The 22,686-nt window shown below is 47.8% G+C and overlaps 1 protein-coding gene and 2 long non-coding RNA genes across 7 annotated transcripts in view; 2 read left to right on the plus strand and 1 right to left on the minus strand.

Moving 5' to 3' along the window:
• Positions 1 to 1,462: 1,462 nt before the first annotated feature.
• Positions 1,463 to 22,686, minus strand: part of ELAPOR1 (endosome-lysosome associated apoptosis and autophagy regulator 1) — a 73,152-nt gene continuing 51,928 nt past the window's right edge. Inside the window, exons 8-23 of one of the 4 annotated variants that reach the window (XM_008523465.2) lie at positions 22,582 to 22,670; positions 18,873 to 19,050; positions 18,078 to 18,206; positions 17,584 to 17,674; positions 15,887 to 15,992; positions 15,474 to 15,611; positions 14,438 to 14,701; positions 13,032 to 13,205; positions 9,871 to 10,051; positions 9,472 to 9,568; positions 8,883 to 8,984; positions 7,020 to 7,146; positions 6,764 to 6,942; positions 6,073 to 6,238; positions 5,774 to 5,829; positions 1,463 to 5,013 (exon numbers count right to left, since the gene is read on the minus strand). In XM_008523465.2, the coding sequence (XP_008521687.2) occupies positions 4,914 to 5,013; positions 5,774 to 5,829; positions 6,073 to 6,238; positions 6,764 to 6,942; positions 7,020 to 7,146; positions 8,883 to 8,984; positions 9,472 to 9,568; positions 9,871 to 10,051; positions 13,032 to 13,205; positions 14,438 to 14,701; positions 15,474 to 15,611; positions 15,887 to 15,992; positions 17,584 to 17,674; positions 18,078 to 18,206; positions 18,873 to 19,050; positions 22,582 to 22,670 (2,177 nt within the window). In that variant the 3' untranslated portion in view covers positions 1,463 to 4,913. The remainder of the gene's footprint in view (positions 5,014 to 5,773; positions 5,830 to 6,072; positions 6,239 to 6,763; positions 6,943 to 7,019; positions 7,147 to 8,882; positions 8,985 to 9,471; positions 9,569 to 9,870; positions 10,052 to 13,031; positions 13,206 to 14,437; positions 14,702 to 15,473; positions 15,612 to 15,886; positions 15,993 to 17,583; positions 17,675 to 18,077; positions 18,207 to 18,872; positions 19,051 to 22,581; positions 22,671 to 22,686) is intronic. The other 3 variants (XM_008523466.2, XM_008523467.2, XM_008523468.2) reach the window with 3 other exon arrangements.
• On the plus strand, positions 6,590 to 11,829 carry LOC139081604 (uncharacterized). Of its 2 annotated transcripts, XR_011536735.1 has the most exons (4): positions 6,590 to 7,402; positions 8,821 to 9,187; positions 9,848 to 10,012; positions 11,519 to 11,829. It is a non-coding gene; the product is annotated as an uncharacterized lncRNA (long non-coding RNA). The 2 variants fall into 2 exon arrangements; XR_011536734.1 differs by lacking the exon at positions 6,590 to 7,402 and having other exon boundaries at positions 8,702 to 9,187.
• On the plus strand, positions 11,940 to 15,026 carry LOC139081605 (uncharacterized). The gene is made up of 3 exons (XR_011536736.1): positions 11,940 to 12,079; positions 12,677 to 12,786; positions 14,139 to 15,026. It is a non-coding gene; the product is annotated as an uncharacterized lncRNA (long non-coding RNA).

Raw genomic sequence — 22,686 nt, forward strand, 5'->3', positions numbered from 1 at the left:
CAAGCTCAAGCTGGCAGCTGCCCACACCCTTCTATAAGAGGCATAGTAACAAAGGAAGTTGATGTTACTGTCCTTGGGCAACCAAGGAAGAACAGTTTAAAAATAGCATGGGTCAGGGGAAAGCTGCCAGGACCTGGGGGTGCTTTGATCCTGCCTCTCCCTCTGTTAGAACTGGAGTGAGGTGTCAATTCTCCTACCACGCTCCCACCACATCTTACAGGGAATTGCACTTTATGTGGGATTATTAATTTCAGCACTAAAATGGAATTAGTTTATATTCCAAATACTCCTTGAATAGCTCTTCATTTATTCATAGAGTTTTGTATATGCAACCCTACATCAATTTCCTGTCTCTTCAATAGCCATTGTTGCTCTGTGGTTCTCGATTAATTAAATGCTTTCTTTAAGATTTAGACCAAGTCATTAGTATCTTCTTGCCTGGTCACCTGACAATGCGTTTCACTTTGTCAGTGATTGAGAAACTTAAAATCATCCCCACGTTTCCCCGCGTGCCCCCCCCGCCCCGGTTTCACGCTCGGTCAGGTCTGTTGCTTGTTTGATGCACTGGGGCCCTGCACAGTATGTGGCTGAATTCATGTAAGTGAACTGCGTGCTCCCATGTCATCGTCTCTTCACTGTTGTACACCACATTACTGAATCTGTTGGAGACGCAGCTTCTCCATCTGCTGTAATGGGGCTGGGACCTACCTTTAAGGCTGTTCTGAGAACTAGTGGGCAATGCTGTGAAACTACCTAGTGCAGGCTTGACACATAGAGAAGCCAAATTAACATGAGTTTCCTTTCCTGCTGTCCTACTTAAGAGTTTAGACTTTATCCTACAAGCAGGAGTGATATTTAAAACATTTAACCACCCTTACAACCCAGGTACCACCCAGTCAAAACAGATGTGAGTCACAACCAACCAGCTGAGGGGGATTCTTTGCAGGGGATCGAGTGCCCTCAACTAGAGTGAAGGAAGGACTGGAGCAGGAAGATCCAGCTACTCTGGGAAAAGGTCGGTCCTTGATGTTCCCTAGGATTTTATCTGCACCTAGTCTATTATCATCCACCTCACACCCAAAGCAGCTAATTTTACTTGTATTTGTGGACACATTGTTGTGTTGCTGGCCTCAATGCCACCTGAGAGAAAACTGAACTGGAAGGGAAGGGCACTAACATGCTAAGATCTTATGTGTTATCTCTTTTGATCCTCATCCGATCTTGGGAGGTAAGGTATCATTAGCTGCATTTTATTATTGTGGAAACTGAGCCTTTGGCTGTTGGCTAATTCCTCAATAGGTGGTAAGAGGCTTCTAGCCTGGGTCTGTATTGTTCCAGAGTGTGCTCTTTTCTGTCACTCTGGGGTTCCAGAATCTTTCTCATCTTCAGTGTAAGTGTCAAAGACACTTACCATTTCTCGCTCACCCATCCAGTGACCCAAGCCATGTTCAAGGAGAACAACTCGAAAGATATGTTTTTATTTCACACAAAAAAGAATGACATGCAAGTCCCATCCCCTAACAAACTACTCTTGGAGTACAGAGTAAAAAGGATATCCAATCAGTCTTGATGAGATAAAGTTTGGTTTCACAAAGCTGAAAAATCCATTACAAAGTCTCTGTTGTATAAATATAGTCAGTCTTATCTTTAATGTAAAGTCAGACCAAAAAAAAAGTTTTGTTGGCATAAGAAATCCCCTGGTCCTTGAAAACACAATCTTCATTTGTATTCCCAGCCAAAGGCAGGTGGTGCCTACATGATGAGAGTTAGTTGTGTGTTCTAGGACTCCAGGTAACCAAATAGGATGTAAATAGTTTATCTCCTGAGCCCACATGTCCTCCCCCAGTAGCTTGTGCAAACCACCATAGCCTAAGTTCAAGGGCTAAAGGCTTTTCCCATATAAAATCTAACATGTGTCTGTTCTGAAATTGATTGTGGTGATGGATGCACAATTCTGTGAATACACTAAAACCCATTGAATTGTACGTTTAAAGTGAGCAAATTGTATGGGATGTTAATTAAACTCTCTAACAGAGCTGTTAAAAAATATCTAACATGTGTCTAAGATGCTAAAGGAGCAACAGGTGACCCGGATAGCATAACTCAGGAGTTCCTGGCAGGACACAGGGAAGATCTGTAGAAGTTGGTACACTAAGGAATAGTGAAAAGAAGATCCTAAGGTATTATGACTAAGTCAGTGGAGTTTGAGGTTGCTCTGGGGGCAGTCCACAATAAAGTCAACAGAATAATGTACTGCTTCCAGATAGTCTAAGGACCTTCTGTAGCCTTTCTCACAAAAGAAAGTTATTTGGTGGGAAAGCAGATGCCCAAGGTGTTGCTGAGACTACAGAAAATTTTAGACTGGAGCTCACGAGCTAGCTATCTACATCCATTGGGAGGAATTCCCACATAGCCACAGGTTCTGAGAGCCTGACTCCCACAGGAGGAGGGAGAATTTGGATGCCAAAGAAAAGCTTCTAGATTTATTGAACCAAAGGGACTGCCTGCCCTCAGTGATCTGTCGTTGGCCCGAAGTTATAGCAGGGCTCCAGTTCTCAGTGACCCTTTTGTAAGACCACTGCTAGGGCAGCAATGGCTAATCAGGATCAGCAAACAGTTTTGTGGCAGACAAACCACTTAGAAATGCCATCTCCTTTCTATACCTACCATCTGGTCACCAAATGGCCATTTGAGAAAGGAGACAGGCACAAATCATGGGCCACTGGGCCCTTGACCAAGAGATAGTCAGTGAGGGAGAATTGTTAGTAGTTGAAAGAAAAAGGGAATTTAAACCCTCGCTCTGGTTTTACCATTCTAGTTACTTAAAGCTCATCGATTACACTTGGTGTAAAAGTGGAGAACAGGGGCACAGAGGACACTCTCTTTACTCACCTTTCAAGAGGGTGCTGCCAGAAATTGGGGCCAGACGTCTTTTTAGTTTTTTAGCACACAAAGGAAATGAGAACAGGAAAAAGGGAAGGACAGGGGCTGGAAAGTGCAAAGTGTCCCTGTTTGGTGAACACCTTGTTCAACTCCTCTAGTCTTTCCTCTTTGAAGACTGATCTGATTCTGCAGCTGGGGTATGGGCTGGGAGTCAATTCCTTTTTTGGCTAGCCTGGAAGCTGTTTATTCTGTGGCTGAGCAGGTGAGGTAAGCTCAGAAGCAGACATCATGGCCATCTCAGGTCCACTCCAGTAAGGCCGCATTAAAACCTTGGCCTTGGGGGCTGACCCTGTGACCAGTGGTTAGGTTCAGCATGCTCCACTTTGGCAGCGTGGATTTGGTTCCCAGGCACAAACCTATACCACTCGTCAGCAGCCATGCTGTGGTGGTGAACCACATACAAAATAGAGGAAGATTGGCACAGATGTTAGCTCAGGGCGAATCTTCCTCAGCAAAAAAACCCAAAACAAAACCTTGGCCTCCTTGTGTTCTTTCAAAATATGATACCCCTATTCCCTGACATGGCCCAAGCCTCTAGGAATGGGGACTCAAGAACGGGGAATTTCCCTCACTGGCAGGGTGTGTCATCTCTGTGTGTAAAAGCAGACAGAGAACGAGGCGAGAACATCAGGGTTTGGGGCTTACCTGGTTCTCTGTAGTGTCACAGGGAGATAGTGGGAGGTAAAAAAAAAAAAAAAAGGAGACAAGAGACCCACTAGAGCTTTGGGCCTTTCCTGATGAACTTTTCCCTTCGGCTCCAGTGAGAATATTTATCGCTTACTTAAGAAAAGGAAATGAAGTACCTAGTTTATTTTATTTATTTACTTTTTTTGAGAAAGATTAGCCCTGAGCTAACATCCGCTGCCAATCCTCCTCTTTTTGCTGAGGAAGACTGGCCCTGAGCTAACATTGTGCCCATCTTCCTCTACTTTCTATGTGGGACGCCTGCCACAGCATGGCGTGCCAAGCAGTTCCATGTCCGCACCTGGGATCCAAACCTGCAAACTCCGGGCTGTCGAGGCAGAACGTGCAAACTTAACTACTGCGCCACGGGGCTGGCCCCTAAAGTACCTAGTTTAAAAAATAAAACAAAACAAAAGCTTCCAGGGCCAGCCCCGTGGCCCCGTGGTTAAGTTTGCTCACTCCACTTTGGTGGCCCAGGGTTCGCTGGTTTGGATCCTGGGTGCAGACATAGCACCACTCATCAGGCCATGCTGTGGCAGCATTCCAGATAGAAGAACTAGAATGTCTTACAAGTAGGACATACAGCTATATACTGGGGCTTTGGGGAGAAAAGAAAAAAAAAGGAAGATTGGCAACAGATGTTAGCTGAGGGCCAGTCTTCCTAAAACAAACAAACAAAAGCTTCCTTATTGCGTCTCTTTGTGCTTATCAAGCCTTTTCTTACCCAGGCCTTACTCCCCTGGCCCTTGGCCTATCCGTTACACTCAGTTCGAGCTGGTTTTCCGGGAGAGATGAATTCAGGCTACCATGAAGACGGTCCACTGGGAACGCCAAGCCCCTCCTCACCCAGCTTCTCTCCTAAAGAGACCATGAGCCGGGGGCATATGATCAGGGAAACTGCCAGCTGCTCCTGCCCTTCAATAAGAGGACAGAGGAAGTAGTTTCTATGCGTAGGAAGAGAGAAATATTTTCATTCCAGAGTTGTAAGCACTATGAGCAGGTGAAGCTATGGCTCCGGCGGCTGAGCCACTTGGAGAAACAAGATGCAGGCAAGGGAGTAATATACAAACAGAGTGTGGGTATATTTGGCAGGTTTGACGTAAGCAGAAAGGAGGGCTTGGGTACTCTGTAAAAAAACAAAAATCTGAAATTCAAACTTCTTCTGATAAGGCCACAATGAAGAGATTTCCAGCAGTGGGTGTTGCAGGAAGCTGGCACCCAGATCGCTACAGGCCTGCTAGGTGACGTGCCAAGGCGAGGAGGCAGGTGAGGCAGGGCAGTGCCTCTCACAGGTCCATGTCCGGGCCTCCTGAGGATGTCTTCAGTGGCACCGAGTCAAATCCATCAGGAGTCCTCTGAAAGAGAGATGGTGACAGGAGCTGGCTGCTGCACAGGGGCAAGTTTGGAGAACAAAGGAGAGAAATGGAAAATAGGTGACAGAAGGAACCCTTATGGAATTTCTGCTTTCAGGGGCTTGGTGGAAACACAGACATAAGATACCCTCTATTCTTGCTCCCTTCATTCAGTCAGAGGATAAGAAAAATCTCTAAAACCCCCTGCTTTGCATCTTTGCTGTTGTGAGGACTCAAGGGTCCCAGGGTGAATTGTTCTCCCATGGGTAAAAAATGCCCCCCAAGATCTAAGGAGGTCAAGGGAGTCAGCCTGGTAGGCCAGCAGAAAGGGAACGAGAGTCAGCAATCTAATCACCTATCCACCTTCCTTTCCTCACCATCCTTCAGCCCTCTCCTCCCCTCTTCCCTCCCTCCCCACCCACACCTGTTTGGATGAACTGGTTCAGGGCAGTGAGGTGTGGGTGCTGGCAGAGTGGGGCTGCAGAGGGCTGTGGCCCTGGAGGAGTTGCCTGCATGCTCTCTGCTGGCCCCACCCCCAGCAACAGTGATGTCTGTATTGCATTTATGAGCTTCAAACTCACTCACCCACCTACACAGAGCCAACTCTTCCAGCTCAGAATTGCTCAGTGGTGAACAGCTTCGACTTAGCTATGACTCAGCCCCCAAAGGACAGGGCCCAGACATCTAGGGGACAGCACCCTCCAGTGGTCAAAGGAGAGCCTCACTTCTTGCAGAAGTTGATCCTAAAGATCACCTCTTCCCCTCCCTCCAAAAAAAAGGGAAATGATTCTTACAACATGGATGGTTCAGTACTCCTTCTGGAAGTTAAAAGGCCCAAACAGTCCATCAACTGGAGTGCATGTTGGGAGAGAAGGAGCCTGGTCAAGAGCAGCCCTGGGCCCCAGGGGAAAGAGTATTGGTGTGGAAATACAGAAGGCAGAAGCCAGGATTTTCAGGGTGGAGGGAAAGAATAGTGTGGAGGGTGGGGAGCAGAGTAGTGGTCCCTGAACAGTGTGGGGCCATTCAGGGGCCTAGGACTGGTGTCTTCTCCAGCCCTCCAGGCTGACCTCAGTGCACTGGTCAGGCTCCCTACCTTGGAGGTAAATGATTTGATCTTCCCAAAGAGTGACTTCTTGCTGGTAAAGATGAGGTCATCCTCCACATCCTCGCCTTCCATGATGGCACAGCTGTCGGCTGCTGGCAGGTCACAGTCCTTGAGGGTGGCGTTCATCACCAGCTTGGAGTACTTGTACTCCAGCCTGTGAAACGGGATGGGAAAGACAAGACACCAAAGTGTGGAATAAGAGGTAAAGGGGGAAGGAGGCTGGGCTATAAACAGGTATTCCCATACCATGGCTAAGGAAACTGAACGAAGCATAGCAAAATGGTGTTGGGCTGGGCATAGAGCTAAGGAATCCTGGCTCCTAGGTCAGTGATCTTTTTCCCTTAAGGCTGGGCTGTTTCTGTGATCTTAAAGCTTAATGGAAATATGAGAATGGTAAAGTCATCATTTTTATTATTAACAGTTACAAATCAAAGATATTCTTTGTTTTTCTTTTGGGAATCTAGTAGCCATTTGTAGACTGCCATGTGGTACCTTCTCTCTTCAGGAGCCAGGATAAACAAGGCATACACTGGAAAAGTGGCTCAGCAAGTGGCCAGAGTCATGGGGTCGGTGGCCAACTTCAGAGAAAAGCCCCATGAATTTATACTCTCAGATGTTCTCCTCCCAGCTCAGTGGTCCAACCCTGTCCATCCCCAAACTCCAAGACCCCAGCATGTACTTTTGATTCTTTTTCCAAAAGTAACAGGTCAAGACGGTGAGCAGGATGGCAGTGCAGGTGCCTGCAGAGATGCCTACTTTCAGCCAGAAATCTATCGTTTTGCAGATGGTGACTCTCTGCTCAGGCAGGGAGATGCCACCCATGCATAGCTTTGGTTCTCGCCACACGTAAGTAGTCTTCTGTTGGAGAGAAAAACAAGGGACTCTGATATCACATTCCCTTCTCTCCTGGGAAGCCCCCAAGCACAGAAACCTACCTGGATCCCAGCCACACAGCTGCTGACGATAGTGTGGTAGTCAGCAGCCGAGCAGAGCGGGCAAGCGGCCACACTCTCCCACAGGAAGTGGAAGTTACAGCCATCGCAGGTCCCATCAGAGCAAGTGCTGGCAAGGCAGAAAGGAGACTTGAGTGCTCACTTGCTGGACTGGAGGGGAAGATCTGGTTGGAATCCTGTCATCTCATAGCTTCCCTGATCCATTCTCTCCTTGCCAAACTGTTAGCTCCACCAGGATCCTTCCAACTAGTCCTTAACACAGGTTTTGCTCTCCAGTTTCCCTGATGATAAGAGGCCTTCCCAGCCTCCACCAGACTTCCCATCCTCTGCCCATTTGCTTCCGCTGACATCAGATGAGAGCTAAGGTAAGGTGTCTGAGCTCTAGTGTGGCTGCCCAACCAAGCCATCAGAGGCTCCTGTTCTCCCCATGGGCATGTGACATTTTGCAAAAGCCACTTCGCTGTGGCTTCCTGGGGGTGGGGTTCAGGAATGGGCTTCAGGTCATGGACATCTGCTATGTACTTTACTGTGCGGTTTCTAGAACAAGAAGAGTGATCTTACATTTTGACACCACTGCTGGGCCAAAACATCCTGCTTTGCTCCCCATCTCCCTGATTGGTTTTTGCTCGGGAGCAGCATCTCCCAAACCATCTTCTTCAAGACCCTAATGCCTCTCACTATGTTAGTTGGTGTTATGTGAGAAAAAAAAAAAAAACGGAGGTGGGTGGGGCCAGTGGCGAGTGTTTAAGCTCAGGTGCTCCACCTCAGCAGCCCGGGGTTTCTGATTTAGTGCACTCAGCTATTAAACTCAGAATTGGGTCTTTTAGTTGTGGAGAGATTCCTAGGATTCCCTAAACCTTTCCCAATCCTTTTTTTTTTTCTTTTTTGAGGAAGATTAGCCCTGAGCTAACTGCAGCCAATCTTCCTCTTTTCGCTGAGGAAGACTGGCCCTGAGCTAACATCTGTGCCCATCTCCCTCTACTTTATATGTGGGACGCCTACCACAGCATGGCGTGCCAAGCAGGGCCATGTCTGCACCTGGGATCTGAACTGGCGAACCCCAGGCTGCTGGCACGGAATGTGTGCACTTTAACCGCTGTGCCACGGGGCCGGCCCCTCCCAATCCTAATAATAGCAAGTACATGCCAGACACCATGAGAAGTTCTCAAGTCTCATTTATCCTTTCAATAAATTCCTGAGGAAACTTATCATTATCTGAATTTATAGATAAGAAAAAAAGAAGAAGAGATAAGATAGGAAATAGAGAAGTTAAGAAATGTATCCATGATAACATAGCTGGTCAGTGGAGGAGATGAATCAAATGTGGCTCTCAGCCCCAGCAGTTAGCCACTTTGCTATGCAGCTGCCCACGTAATGGTCTGGGAATGTGAAGGTAGCTTTAACTCTTCCTTCTGCTCATTCCCTTTTTTGTGTGTGTGTGAGGAAGATTCGCCCTGAGATAACATCCATTGCCAATCCTCCTTTTTTTTTGCTTGAGGAAGATTAGCCCTGAGCTAACATCTATGCTAATCTTCCTCTACTTTGTATGTGGGATGCCTCCACAGCACGGCTGATGGATGAGTGGAGTAGGTCTGCACCTGGGATCCAAACTTGTGAACCTGGGCCAGCGAAGTGGAGTGCGTGGAACTTTAACCACTCGGCCATGGGACCGGCCCCTCTGCCTCATTCTTGACATCTAAATAGTGAGGGTTTGGAGCCATGACTGTGTCCCTAAGAGCCCATTAATGGACCTCAGACTGTTGTCTCTTTTTCCCTTTTTCAGTAATCTTTGGCTCTGAGGATAGAGTGAGTCCAAGGAAGGGAGACTTTGTTACGTCCCTTTACCTTGGCAGTGACAGACTTCCAGGGACAGATTTTAGTGGACTACATCTGACGCGGATGGTGGTTGATCTCCCAGAACTGCAGGACTGGGTGACATCATTGGACCTGCAGAGAAAGCCAGCCCCCACAGGAGAATGAGTCACTCATCTGTGCCACTAAGTGAAGTCAACATGGAACGATTCCCTTGCTGGGGAAGTCAGGACTTGGGCTCTAGCCTGACGCATAAGAGTGCACAGGCCTTGGTTTACACATGGAGAGAGTGGGGGTCAGGAGATCTGGTCAAGCGGAAATGCACTGGTCTAGGAAAGGTTAGCATGTACACAACACTGGAGTCTCCCCAGGCAGGAAGGGAAATCAGCCACAGATCATCCAATATTTCTCCCCGCCTCCAGGGGCAGACCTGCCCCAGTAATACCCAAGAAGCTGCCATCAGGGAACTCCCAGTCTTTAGCTATCATTGCTGGGCAGATCTGCTAGACCGTGGATGTGTTCTGGCTTGATAAGCAGTGGGTGGCTGGGGAGGGAGGGATACAACAGAAATTGTGGAGGACCCCTAAGTTTCACTTGCATTAGCCTGGCCTCTCATTTTCACCTATAAAAGAAGATCACGTCCAGTATTCCCAAGGACTCCGGGTGGAAAAGTTCAGCTGGGGAGGTGATTCCATCGAGAGTCATATCTGTTGTCACCCCTGCCAAATTAGAGCTCCTAGTTAGTTCCCACTAGCAGCATTAGCTGGCAACCACTTCCATTCTTTTAATACCTGTCCACATGCAACCTTCCTTCATCTCATCACAAGGCCAAGTGGCTCATGAAAGGGTGAACCAAAGGTTTGTCAGAGGCCCAGGGGCACTTGGCACCCAAGATGGAATAGAAAACAGAGGTAAAGAGGTTGGGCCCTTCATCTGGGGCCTTCTACCTTGGAGCCTGGTTGCCTCACACTCTCTTACACACATACTAATTCAAACAGGCTGGAGCAGCTGGGTTACTCACCAATGAGTCGATCAGCGAGGCTGACAGGCTGCGAGGACACTCCGGCCTTGTAGCCTGTCACCTCTGGGGGAATGATGACCGCCTGGCAGATGTAGGCTGTGATGGATTTGGAGAAACCTGACTCACCCTCAGGAATCCGGAGGTCAGTGACATTGTCGGTGCACACAGACATTTTCTTACCCTGGGCAGGGGGATGTGGGGAGGAAGAAGTGGGAAGGAGTGGTGGTCACAGAAGAACTCCCAAAAGGGAAGAGGGAACAGTATTTTTACATCTAAAGCTTCAGCTTTCCAATGATACGTTGCAATGGAATGATTCATCCCATTTCTAATTACAAGACAGGTTAAAAAAAAATAGTAAAGAATAAGGCCTAGATGTCCTGACTTCTGGAACTCTGGCCCAGAGATCCCCAGTCTTTTTGTTTCTTTGGCATCACCTGGGAGCCTTATGTGAGCAGGGTTGCGATGGTGGCATTTGGAGATCTAATCTACCAGCCCACCACTTAAGGGTCTTCCTTATCCTAGTCAGTTTTCTAGGCAGATACTGAAATATGTAAGTGATCCCATGAAATTTATTTCAACATCTGGCCTGGTTCACATTCGCCCTCTGTGTCTCCCTTGGTGTGTGATTCCACCACGCTTGTCCTGGACGCACTTTCCAGACAGTGACTCCCGGGGGTTAAAACAGACTCCATAACCAGCCCCTTCCCTGCCTGGAGGTAGGACGTCTTAGGACCAATTGGAACCTATTCCATTAAAAAAATATTGGGGACCGGCCCGGTGGCACAACAGTTAAGTGCACACGTTCCACTTCGGTGGCCCGGGGTCCGCCGATTCAGATCCCAGGTGCAGACATGGCACCGCTTGGCAAGCCATGCTGGCAGGCGTCCCACATAGAAAGTAGAGGAAGATGGACACAATGTTAGCTCAGGGCCAGTCTTCCTCAGCGAAAAGAGGAGGATTGGCAGCAGATGTTAGCTCAGGGCTCACCTTCCTCAAAAAAAAAAAAGAAGGAAGACTTCATGTTACACTAAAAAAGGTGGGGGCTGGCCCCGGGGCTGAGTTGTTAAGTTCGCAGCTCCGCTTCGGCGGCCTGGGGTTTTGCTGGTTCAGATCCTGGGCACGGAGATGGTACTGCTCATTGGGCCATGTTGAGGTGGTGTCCCACATGCCACAACTAGAAGGACCCACAACTAAAAATTACACAACTGTGTGGTGGGGGGGATTTGGGGAGAAAGAGAAAAAAAAAAGCAGGAAAAAAAAGATTGGCAACAGTTGTTAGTTCAGGTGCCAATCTTTAAAAGAAAAATATTTATCAAGGGAAGAAAGTTTGCTTCTCCTCCAGTCTTTAACAGCCCAAACCACATAGAACTTGGGAACACAGTAGGAATTGAGACCCCTTCTTCCCTGAGACTTTGTATAGAGGAAATATTGAGATATTGTTCCTTCAAAATTGTTAAATTTATGAAATATCAATATATAACTTGTTTGCTAATACAAAATCATTTGTTCAATATTTTAACTTTAAGTGGACTAAGCATTTAGAATGTAGGATTTTCAATATCATAAATTTTATTACAAATGGAGTTAAATTGCTAAATCTGGTATCTCAATTTATTTTATTTTATTTTACTTATTTTTTTTTTTTTAGGAAGATTAGCTCTGAGCTAACTGCTGCCAATCCTCCTCTTTTTGCTGAGGAAGACTGGCCCTGAGCTAACATCCGTGCCCATCTTCCTCTGCTTTCTATGTGGGACGCCTATCACAGCATGGCTTGCCAACTCATGCCATGTCCACACCCAGGATCCAAACTGGCGAACCCCGGGCCTCCAAGAAGCAGAACGTGTGAACTTAACCGCTGCACCACCAAGCCAGCCCCTCAGTTTATTTTAGATTGTAATTTCTCGACTGTAAGAAATAAAGAATATGAGAACAGGAAGAAACCTTTACATTATAATAAAACGGCGTTATTTTGTCTTTGAACTGAGGGTCTATAGTGTGACAGTACACAAGAAGCATTTCTGAAAAGAATAAAGGAGCAAAGGAAAAAAAAGACACAAACTCTTCAAATTCCCCATCTTCATCTCCTCTCCCAACTCACTGAATGAAACTTTTGCTACATGGGGTTTGCTTTTATCAGTCTCAATTCCTGAGTTATCACTGTCACTTCTGAGGCTTTATTTTAACTTCTTCAGAGACTTTTAAAAACAAGGTAGAGACATCTGTCTCTAGTCTTTCCTAGATTAGTTTCTTTTTTGACATGTTTTCTGTATAAATGCAAATCAACCTTTCTGCATGCTGCATTAGATGGGTAGAAGCTTGTGGTATAAAGGCCTCACCTCGGCATAGTCCTCCTCTTTTTGCTGAGGAAGCCAGGCCCTGAGCTAACATCCGTGCCCATCTTCCTCTACTTTATATGTGGGACGCCTACCACAGCATGGCGTGCCAAGCGGTGCCGTGTCTGCAGCCGGGATCCAGGCCGGCGAACCCCGGGCCGCTGAGAAGCGGGACGTGTGAACTTAACCGCTGCGCCACCGGGCCGGCCCCGAGATATTCTTTATTTTGTAACATTTGAAACTAACTTTCCTAATGCTGATCCTGGCTTGTCTGTAATTTAGTCAAGCGCAGTAGTGATGGGACTGCCCTTTACTTTTCTGCCTTTCACTTTTGTATCCAAAACATTTGCAGCAGCGTGAAATGGCTGAGGGGGACGTTCCTTCCTTATCTTATAAAGCCTTTCACCTTGCTTTCCTTTGTACTGTCAGCAAAGACACATGCAGATGAACTAACAACAGTTTATTTCATCCAGCCTCTAGAAAACAAAGGACAAGTGCTGTGATTAGTGAAGACTACTTTGTGAAGGGAAAAAGAAATCTCCCTCCTGCAGAGTTTTTATATTGTCATTTGGAAGGAATAAAGGTCAGGTAGGAGTAAATGGACACCTTATTTTAACATCTTTAATTTCCTAAATGTTTATAATCTAAATGATTTAATGTTAGAGAAAAAAAGTCCTCAGGGAGAATAATCATCATTGAAAAACCTTTGAATCTCCTCAGTGCCCTGTGGCCTGGACACCTTCCAGCTTTTCTCCCGTGTCCTCTCTGGCCTCTGACCCGCTGGCGACCCCTCCCAGTGCTCATGCTGTCAGCCCCTGCACGCCTCACCTGGTTTCCACAGAGACTGAGGGTGAAGTGATGGAAATATTTCAGCCCTTTGGAGGTGAAGCTTGGCCCTCCAGCCAGAGAGACGGGGTTTGCCAGAGGCAGGAAGTTGTATTCGAAAGTCCTGGTCGGAGTGCTGACTGAGAAGGTGCAGTCGTTGTAACACAGAGAGTGGATCTGAGGGGAAAGGGACCATCAGGCCAGCTGCTGGGGCAGCTGAGGGGACCCCTGCGGAGTGGCAGCCATTCTCCCCAGCCTGGTCCAGCCCGAGTGGAGTGAGAGAAGGGGAAGTGAGGATTGGAGGTGGGCATGAAAAGAAGTGAAACAGGGGCTGGTGGGGTTTATGTAAATCTTGCCACTCAATTATTAGCACATACGTGATGTACGAACCCAAACCTATTGTTTTGCAGCAGGTAGTTCGGTCAGATTCTACAGCCTTGTCCCTATGCCTGGCTTACAGAACTCTCTCAAGACACAGGACAGCCCTCCTTCCTTTGGCAGAAGAGAAACTACCAGCCTTGCCTCCACCCCCCATCTCCATTTAAAACTCACTGACCCCTGCTTCCTCTTTCCCAGCTTCTCTTTAGGAAACTGAACCTCAAAAGGGGTTTGATTTCCGTAGGCTGCTTCCTTGCTCCGTTTTAGGTCCCTTCAGCAGCAGCCTTATACAGCTATCATTCCCTCCCATAGCAGCAGAGGGAGCCCCAGGAGGAAGTTTGTGGCAAAAGTCCACGGTGCCCAAAAGAGGTCTCCGGGGTCTGTAGAATTGTTTCCCAGCTAAAGTGAACAACGTCAGCAGACTATAAATAGTGCCTTACAGATGTATGTCCCATGGTTGTGATCAGTAAAATACAAGTTCACTTAAAAGCATTCATGAATAACTAAACGCTTTTAGTCATAGTACTTAGATTCAGAAAGTACGTGGGGAAATAGCACTGTTGTTCCAATGTAGAAGAAACCACTGGATAGAAGGCATTAATGCCAATTAACCATATGTCTCAGCAAAGGGGAGTTCCTTTTCCAAAGAAGAGGGGGCAAATTCCTATGATAACAGGCTGGATTGAAGTAGGCTGAATTTGGGCCGCAGGTCTCACTATTCCTTCTCTTCAGGTCTCTGCACAGATGCCAAGTAACCCTCTGGACCAGATGGCCACAGATCTCCTGACCTATCTCCTAAAGATGAGACTTGTGTATGACTGAGGCCTAGACCCTGAAAACCAACTGCTACAGCTAAGAACTCGCCATCCCCAAGCACGGCCTGGATGGGTGCCCTTCAGGACTCCAACCTGGGAATACGCCAGGATGAGTCCTTGGGTATCAGCCCCTCAAGAACCACACCCAGGACCTGCACCCTCTGAAGTGACCCACCCTGAGGGCCAAGGTTAGGATGCACTGCTGACTGCTGGTACCTTGTTGCTCTTGGTCCCTGGACCACAGGGCGTGCAGGCCTGGATGCCATAAGGCTGGTGGGCTTTCAGGATTGTGTCCGGGGGGCAGGAGTGGCAGGTTCCTGAATCTCGATCAATGTAATAGCCAGCAGGACAAGAGGTGCAGGAGGAGCCCATTTCAGAGGCTTCCAGGGCACAAGGACGGCAGTAGGAGGCTACTCCATCCATGACATTGGTGACATTGATGGAGTAGATCTTGGCAACATCATTGGTGTACTTTCTGCCCTGGAAACAAGAGGAGAGCTGGCGGAGGCCTGAGACACAGTAGCAATTGAGCTCTCTGGAAATGGTAAACTGTGACAATCTTTTTTAGCTTGATATTTGAGAAAAATCTTAGAAGCATCCTATTCTTTTTACTCACTTGACAGTAACTCTTTATGTACGTTTTGTGTCACTTTAAAATAAGACTGAACCATTTAAAATGGTGTGTAAAAATAGTAAGTGCCACGGGGGAAATGTGCAGTAGATACTCTTATATGAAAAAAGCAGGTCTTTTCCTTATAAATGAAAAAAAAATGTATTTGTAGAGAAATAAAGACTATATAGGAGATACTCTAGATGTTAACTGGGATATCTCTGGGTAGTAGGATTATGGGTGATTTTACTTCTTCTTTTTGCTTTTTTATATCTTCTAAGTCTTCTGCAATGAACCTGCATTACTTTGAGTTAAGAAAATAAAACCGAAGTTATTATTATTAAAAACAACGAGGGGGCTGGACAGGGTGTACCAGGTCAGGCACAACACATGTCATGGGGACTGCTGAGGAGGGACAGGAAATTTAAGGAGCTTATAGTGTCATCTTCCCCGGGAAGTCATCTGGACAAGGCTGGATGCTCCTCGGGGGGCTGGAATAGGCAGTCCTCTGTTGACTCTTCAGGATCCTTCTAACCCTTGGATTCTGAACCTCAAACTCACACTTAAGCTAATACTAGGCATCCTCCCGGGTTCAGAGGTCTCTTCTAGGAGCTGGGGATCTGAGGAAGGGGAGGAGCTTACTATCTCATGAAAAGTGGTCCTCTGGAAGGCCCAGGTGAAGCTCATGGTGGCGTTCTCCTCAATGATGTAGGTGTAGGACTGTTTGCCTTTGGAACCTTTCCATGTCTCCACAGGAGTGTTGGTCCTGGAATTCACACCCTGAACCCAAGACAGACAAAAGGAGAAGGTGGGATGGCTGAGTGGTTGGGGTGGGGGGGGAGAGGGTGCTCACACCACTGCCATCCTAGGGGCCATCACAGTTGGTCAGACCAATGTTAAACTGTGAACTCCCTGATGGACAGTCTGGGCCCCTCCTCTGTGAAATCACTGTAAGCTGGGGTGTCAGTTACGTTGATGTGCCAATGGGGCAGAGGGAGCCAACCCTCCCAGTAGTCCTTGTAAACCCCAAAGTGGGCAGAGAAAGGAAAACGTACCACCATGAAGTAGAGCTCACAGTTCACAGAACAGATGGTCTCAAAGACAAATGTGATCCTGGCCACTTCTTTATTCTCTGTGTCTGCCATCACCGACTGTGGAGGTCTATGGAGGCAGAAATTAAGTCAGTTCCAGAGGCCAGGTGGTGCTTATTGAAGAGCCCAGACAGCAGCAAAGGGTCTGCTGGGGGACAGGATTAAGTTCTGACTATGCTGGAAAGAGCATGGACTAAGTCCAATTCTATGTGACCTTGACCTGGCCGAACTGTAGTTTCCTCATCTGTAAAATGGATGTGATGACATCTTTCTTATTATCTCCCATCATTGGGTGAGATCCAAAGGCATGACAGATGTAGAAGTGCTTTGTAAAATGCCATATAGTCTCGCTAGCAGAGTGTGGTCCCCAGACCCACTGAATCAGAATCTGTGCCTTAACACAGCTCCCAGGTGATGCGTATGCTCATTAAAGTTCGAGAAGCACCACTGCATAAGATGTAAACTGTATTCACTCCGCAGCTCACTCTCTGGGATAGTATGGGTTTTGCCTGGGTCGAACGAGCAGTATTTCAACTTATAATTTCTTCAGCAAAATTCTCAGGCTGGTCCTTCTCTTGGGAAAGAGAAAGCCATGCCCAAGAGGGTGGGGATGGGGTTGGGGGATGGAGAAGCACTCTACTACTGTAATCAGATTTGCAAATTGAAAAGTACTTTTGGACATGTTACCTCCAAAAAGTCTAAAAAGTTTGCTCACCTTGAAGACATGGGATGTATCTGCTCAGCTCTGAGTAAGATAAGTTAGGGGAAGGGAAATGAATACCTTTTGCATGACTACCGTGGGCTGAGCGCTGTGAGGGAAGGAAAGGAGGGGGCTTGAAGGTGGGAGTGGAGAAGCCAGACTGGCAATAGAGAAGCCCTTTCAGTGGTTCCCTCCCGTCTTTAAAGCATATATGGGTGGAAGAGTTCACTTTGGCTTTGGAAATCCATTTATGGCTTTTGTTTTGGCTTTGGCCATTTGCTTGAATTCTGAGGACCTCCAGTTCTCAGCTCCTGTCTACACACTTGTGCTAACTAATGGGCTGGAACAGTCATCACAACCTGAGTTAGTCCAAAATCACAGTCTGTGAATCCCCCTTGTTTTACAGATGAGGAGCCTAAAGCCTAAAGCCTCACGGTGACTTTCCCAAGTTCACAAAGCCAGTCAGTGGCCAAGTTCAAGTGCCCTGTCTTCCAGTCTAGTGCTCATTCCACCACACCTCACTGCCTATAGTATTATTTTTTTTTAATGGCAAACAAATTGCTTGTTGTCCTAGGTCTTCTTGGGATATGGGGATAAATATGACAATAAGAGCAATCCCTCTACTCTTCTTGTCTCAAATAAAGATGAACTGTCTTTGGGCACCCCTGGCCCGATTTTTTAAAAAAATCTTATCTGATGCTGTGAGGAGGAAGAATTTGGGTAGCATGCAGCCATCTGACGGGAGAAGCCACATGGATGACAGAGCAGTAAGCAAATCAGCATGGGCAGCAACTAAGAATGTGTTGGCACTCAGGTGAACTTCGTCAGACCATTCCTGTGCTCTGTTCTGAACTGGTACTTCAGCATACCGGAAGCCCTCCCCTCTGCAACATCCCAAGCTCTATGGGACTTGGATGTGGCCAAGGTGGCAGGGGCTTCCCTTTAGCTTTGTATTCCTCACCTAAATCCTGGCACAACCAGAGTGAGAATCATGAAGTCATTGTCTGAGGCTCCAACAGCTGTATAAATGTGATCACCAGCCACCTCCCAGCCTGGAAAAGGAGAGGGGAGAGTTAACACCCTGCGGCTTCGGGTGCAGGGTAAAAGAGCACCCAGATGACACTCTGGAAGAGAGAGGTAACACTGTCCTCCAGGCGTCCGGAGCCACCGCCGAACAGGAACCATGTTACGTATCCTGCTACTTTGTTCAAAGACTCTGAGGCTCTCTGTGCAAGACTTTTGGAGTGTGTGCACATAGTTTCTAGTTCTGTTTCTGTCTCTAAAACTAAGGTTTAGCAGAATATATGTCCATGAAGAGTGAAACTTCTAAGGGAATGTGTGGCATGATTGGCTCATTTTCCTCCAGGCATCACCATTATGAAGAAATGGGAAGTGGGAAGAGCCTCTGTGGGAGAGCAGGGAGCTGACAGCTCATGGTCGGGGAGAGGCAATTACCTGTCATGCCCTTGTACTCGAAGTTGATCCCACTGAGAACAGTCGTTTCCATGTTCGTGGGCAGCGTGTTCCACCATTTGTATTCGAATCCCACAGCAGGTTCAGTCCCAGCTGGGCAGTGGCTACAGTCTGGGGGAACCACAAGATGCTCGCATTCAGCAGGAAGGCTGCGGCCACCCTGACTGGAGCTGCTGTCACACAGACAAGCAGCAACAATAGCAGACAGCCAAACAAGAGCGGTGGGTCAGCACCATTGCATAGTTATATCAAGTTGGCTCAAAAACATTCTGACAATGTGATTAACCAACTCAAGACGTAAACACTGACCCTTCATTCCAAGATCCCAGCTATCCTCCTTGCCCACCAAATTTTTCATTTCAAAACTTAAATGTATCTTCTATTCTGATTCGTAGAGCTCATATTATTTGTCACATTATTATCAGTAAATGCGTTCATGTCAACAGGTACACAAATTCCCCCAACTCCTCGTTAGCATCCCTGCCATGTGCTGGTAGCCTCTGTCGTGAGGATTGGGTACCTTCGGGCCTGAGTCACAGTCACAGTTGGAAGGAGGAGGAAGGCAGGCAGTTCCAGGTATGACTCTGACCTACAGGCAGGACCCCTCCCAGACTCTCGTCTCCCGAACTTAGTCCTCAGAGGTGGCCTGGCCCTTACTGCCTCCCTCGGAGGAGAGAGTCGGCATTCAGCCGACCACTCTGAGTGCCCATGTGGCCCGCCCATGTGGGTGATGTGGGAACAGATGCAATTCGGGTAATAGGGCGGCGAGGGGGTTACCAGAGCCGTTGGAGTATGAGCCGTAAGGGCATGGCTCGCAGGTGCTGCTGTTGGTTTTGAAGAAGCCTGGGTTGCAGGGCGGGCAGCGGGTCTTCACGCCAGAGGCGGGCAGCTTCACCGCCCCCTCGAGATCCTCACCACAGATTTTCGGCTGGGCCCATTTGTACATGAGCTGCGTCTGCAGAAATGGATTAAGAACGGCTCAGCCTGCGTGGGATTTAGCGCATCTTTAGGAATTTACCTTGAGAATGGCGAAGGGGCGTGATCTGGGCTTTAATGAAAGCTCCACTAGGGTCGGGAGCTTTGTTTTGGTCACCAATGTATCCCAAGCACTTAGCCCAGTGCCTGGCACATGGTCATGCTCAATAAATATCTGTGAAATGAATGTTGACTGGATGAAGAGGGGTAAAGGTAATGAGGACTTGTGTGACAGAGGGAACAGGGCACCAGCAGTCTCCAGAGAATGCTCTGATTCCAATGTAGAATCTTATTACGATCAAGGTCACAGGAAAAGCAGCTGGTGAAAATCCCACAACATAGAAAGGCAGGGAGTGGAGGTGGCTTTCATAACCCCTGGGGAAAGAGGGAGTGACTGAGGTGTCCCAATTTGTCTTCCAAGTATTTTCTTTGCTTTTTCATTTGTTCAGTAGACATTTATAGAAAGCCTAATACATCTATGTGTCAGACTTGGTGACTCAGAGATGAATGAGACATGGCCCCTGTGCTCAGGGAGCTCCCCATCTAGCAAGGGCAGCAATCACATAACAACAATCCATGCTGGGGTGCGGACACTGTGTTCTCTGGGACATCAAGGCAAGGGGAACGAGGTTGGTCAAAGGGTGCAAACTTCTAGTTATAAGACCAATAAGTTCTGGGGATCTAAAGTACAGCACGGTGATTATAGTTAACAATACTGTATTATAGATTTGCGAGTTGCTAAGAAAGTAGATCTTAAATGTTCTTACCACAAAAAAGAAATGGTAACTATGTGATGTTATGGGGGGGTGGCTAACTAACGCTATGGTGGTCATCATTTTGCAATATAAATCTATAAAATCAACACGTTGTACACCTTAAACTTATACAATGTTATGTGTCAATTATATTTCAATGAAGCTGTGTGAGGAGGGGAAGCCAAGAGGAAAAGCAGCCATCAGGTCAGTGGACAAGAGAAGCATTGTGCTTGTCACTCACTAGGGCCATCCTTAGTCTTTGGATAGAGGCATTGGATATAGAAGAGAAGATGACCTGCAGGAGGCCCCTGCTGAGTCAGGCGTGAGGTTGGGCAGCTCCAAGCTTCCTGTGTGGCCCTTGGGTCAAGTCAGAGACAAAACGTGCTCTTGTGGATTGCATTGATGTGATGATGAAAATGATCTGTGCAGCATATCATACATGCAAAAAGGTGGATAAAGAAGGCATGTGTCTATTTTATTCAGGATAAGAAACTACAAGGTCTTGGAGGGCCATGCTGCCTTCACTCATGGTGAGCCCTGGAGCTCCTCCTCCCCCTGCTCAGCTCAGCCTTCTTCCCTGTGAAGAGCAACCAATGGCCAGAGCCCCAGGCTTGTGCTCTGACCTCGTCTCACCCAGCCTGTCTCCTCAAGTCTCATAGAGAGAAGGGTCTGGGGAGCAGGAAGACTGACTTGGGCCATCTCTTGGAGCAGCACATTTAGAAGCCCCAATGTATTGGCCATCCTGGTCCCTGAGAAACCACTGAGGCACAGCAAAGGCCACAAGGGCAATCATTGGAGTCAGTGAGAGGTGTGTCCTTTGATTTTAAAATATAGCTTAGAGGACAGACAAACTGAATTCATGAGACTGAACAGAACCAGTGTGGCATGAGACTTCTGTGAGGCGCTCCTGGTGACTGCATGTTCGTGTGCACTGCTTAGCCGTACATGCTTCAGGCCTCCTCCTCTGAGCTGAGCTTTGGCTAGGCTGCAAGGTGGAAGCACTGGCTCTGGCCCAACCCAGCATCGAAAGGCCCCGGAGGCGGTCAGGTAAGGGCAGGCCTGCAGGCTCGCAGGCATCAGAGCACACTGCACATCTAGAAGGCCTTGGCCTAAGCCGGGAGGGGAAAGAGTGGGGCAGAAGGAAGCAAAGACAGCCACATACAGTCACATGTTATGCCCAGGAGCGAGAAGAGGAGCAGGATTATCCTCATTTAATTAGTGAGCCAACCGAGGCCAAGAAAATGACAATAATTTTTACAAGGTCATTCAGAACATCAGACACTACAGAACCCAGCCTAAGGTGCAACGGACAAAATATATAGCCATTCTCACTTGGCTGCTGGAGAAGGGGATGATGTTCCAAACATGAGGGTGAGGGGGAGTAAGAGACGACTATGAAAAACAATCAGCATTAAGGAGCAGACTTTATCCCGCGCCTAATTAGCAAAAGGAGGGTTCAGCCAGCTGTCCAGCCAGCAAACATTTATGCATCCTAATGCCAAGCGTATGCTTAGTGCTGAATGAAGATTTCCCGACTCCTAATTCTATCTTCTTGAGAATGGTTTAGGGATACAGACAGTACATCCAGAATGTCTCATCTAAGACAGATCCCTCCACTTGTGCCCTTGAGCCATTCCTGCTCACTTACTGCTGTTCCCCGAACTCACCAGGCACGTGCCTGCCTCCTCTACTCCTGCTGTGCCCCTCTCCCTGGAAAGCACTATGGCTTCCCTCATCTCATTCAGATCTCTGTTCAAATGTCACCTCCTCAAAGAGGTCATCCCATCCCTCTCTAAAACAGCACCCCCCCCCACCCCGTCATTCTCCATCTCTTAATCCTCTTTTATCTTTTTCTTCCTACCACTTATTACCATCTGATATATCATATACCCACTTGTTATTTATCTCTTGTCTCTCTCTCCACTCACTCCCCAACAAGAATTAAGCTCCATGAGAGTAGACATTCTCTTGGTTTTGTTACCTGCTGTGTACCTAGCACCCAGCACAGTGACTGACTGTTGAAATGAACCAATGACCTCCTCTGAGAAGCCTTCCCTGGTCCCTGGTCCTGGTCAGTCCTCTTCTGGGTTCTCCTGGTGCCCTGCACATCCTTCTTGTGGTCTTGGTCAGGCCCATCTTTCTCCTCTCTCCACCCTCCTGCTCAGGACTGTGAGCTCCCTGAGGGCAGAAGCCTGGCTTAGTCCTCTCTGAATCCCCAGCTGGAGCACAATGTCTGGCACAGCAATTAAGACTCAAAAAATGCCTGAAGACTCAGTGACCATGCAGACTACAAGGGACAGTCTTTCCGAAGCAGAAAGCCTGGGGGAGGAGGGAAACGGCAGAGACTGAACAAGTCAGGCCTTCTCCAGTGAGCCAGGCAGCAGGAATCAATTCCCTTTGCCAACCCACAAAAGCTGTACTGACAGGACAAGTCTGACGAGTTCCGTGTGGAAATCAGTGTGCATGGACAGGCAGTCACTGCCCAGGGGGGCTGAGCAAACGGGAGAAACCAAGCAAAAGAAAATGAAATGGTTTTTTGAAACAGAGCGTGTATGAATAAGCAGTGGAACAAATGTGGGCGAGAGAGTTTCTGACCTGAAAATGAATGAGGCCATCTCCTTTTGCCTCCCCACTGGCCCGAAGTCCCTGAGGAAGTCTGTGGGGTTTTCTCTCGTGCCAGCTTCACTGACTGCTGGGATTTCAATGTGGTAAAGCCCAAGGAGGGGGCAAAGGGGCCCCAAGACCACGCTACCCACCTCTCCGTTGGCATCACAGGCTGTGTGAGTATAGAAGTAGTCCTTGTCTGTGCAGGCGGGGCGCTCTCTGCAGGAGGAGGACCCTTTGTCTAAATTGCAAAAGCA

Source organism: Equus przewalskii, unplaced genomic scaffold (assembly GCF_037783145.1).
Source record: "Equus przewalskii isolate Varuska unplaced genomic scaffold, EquPr2 ChrUn-13, whole genome shotgun sequence".
NCBI classification, from domain to species: Eukaryota; Metazoa; Chordata; class Mammalia; order Perissodactyla; family Equidae; genus Equus; species Equus przewalskii.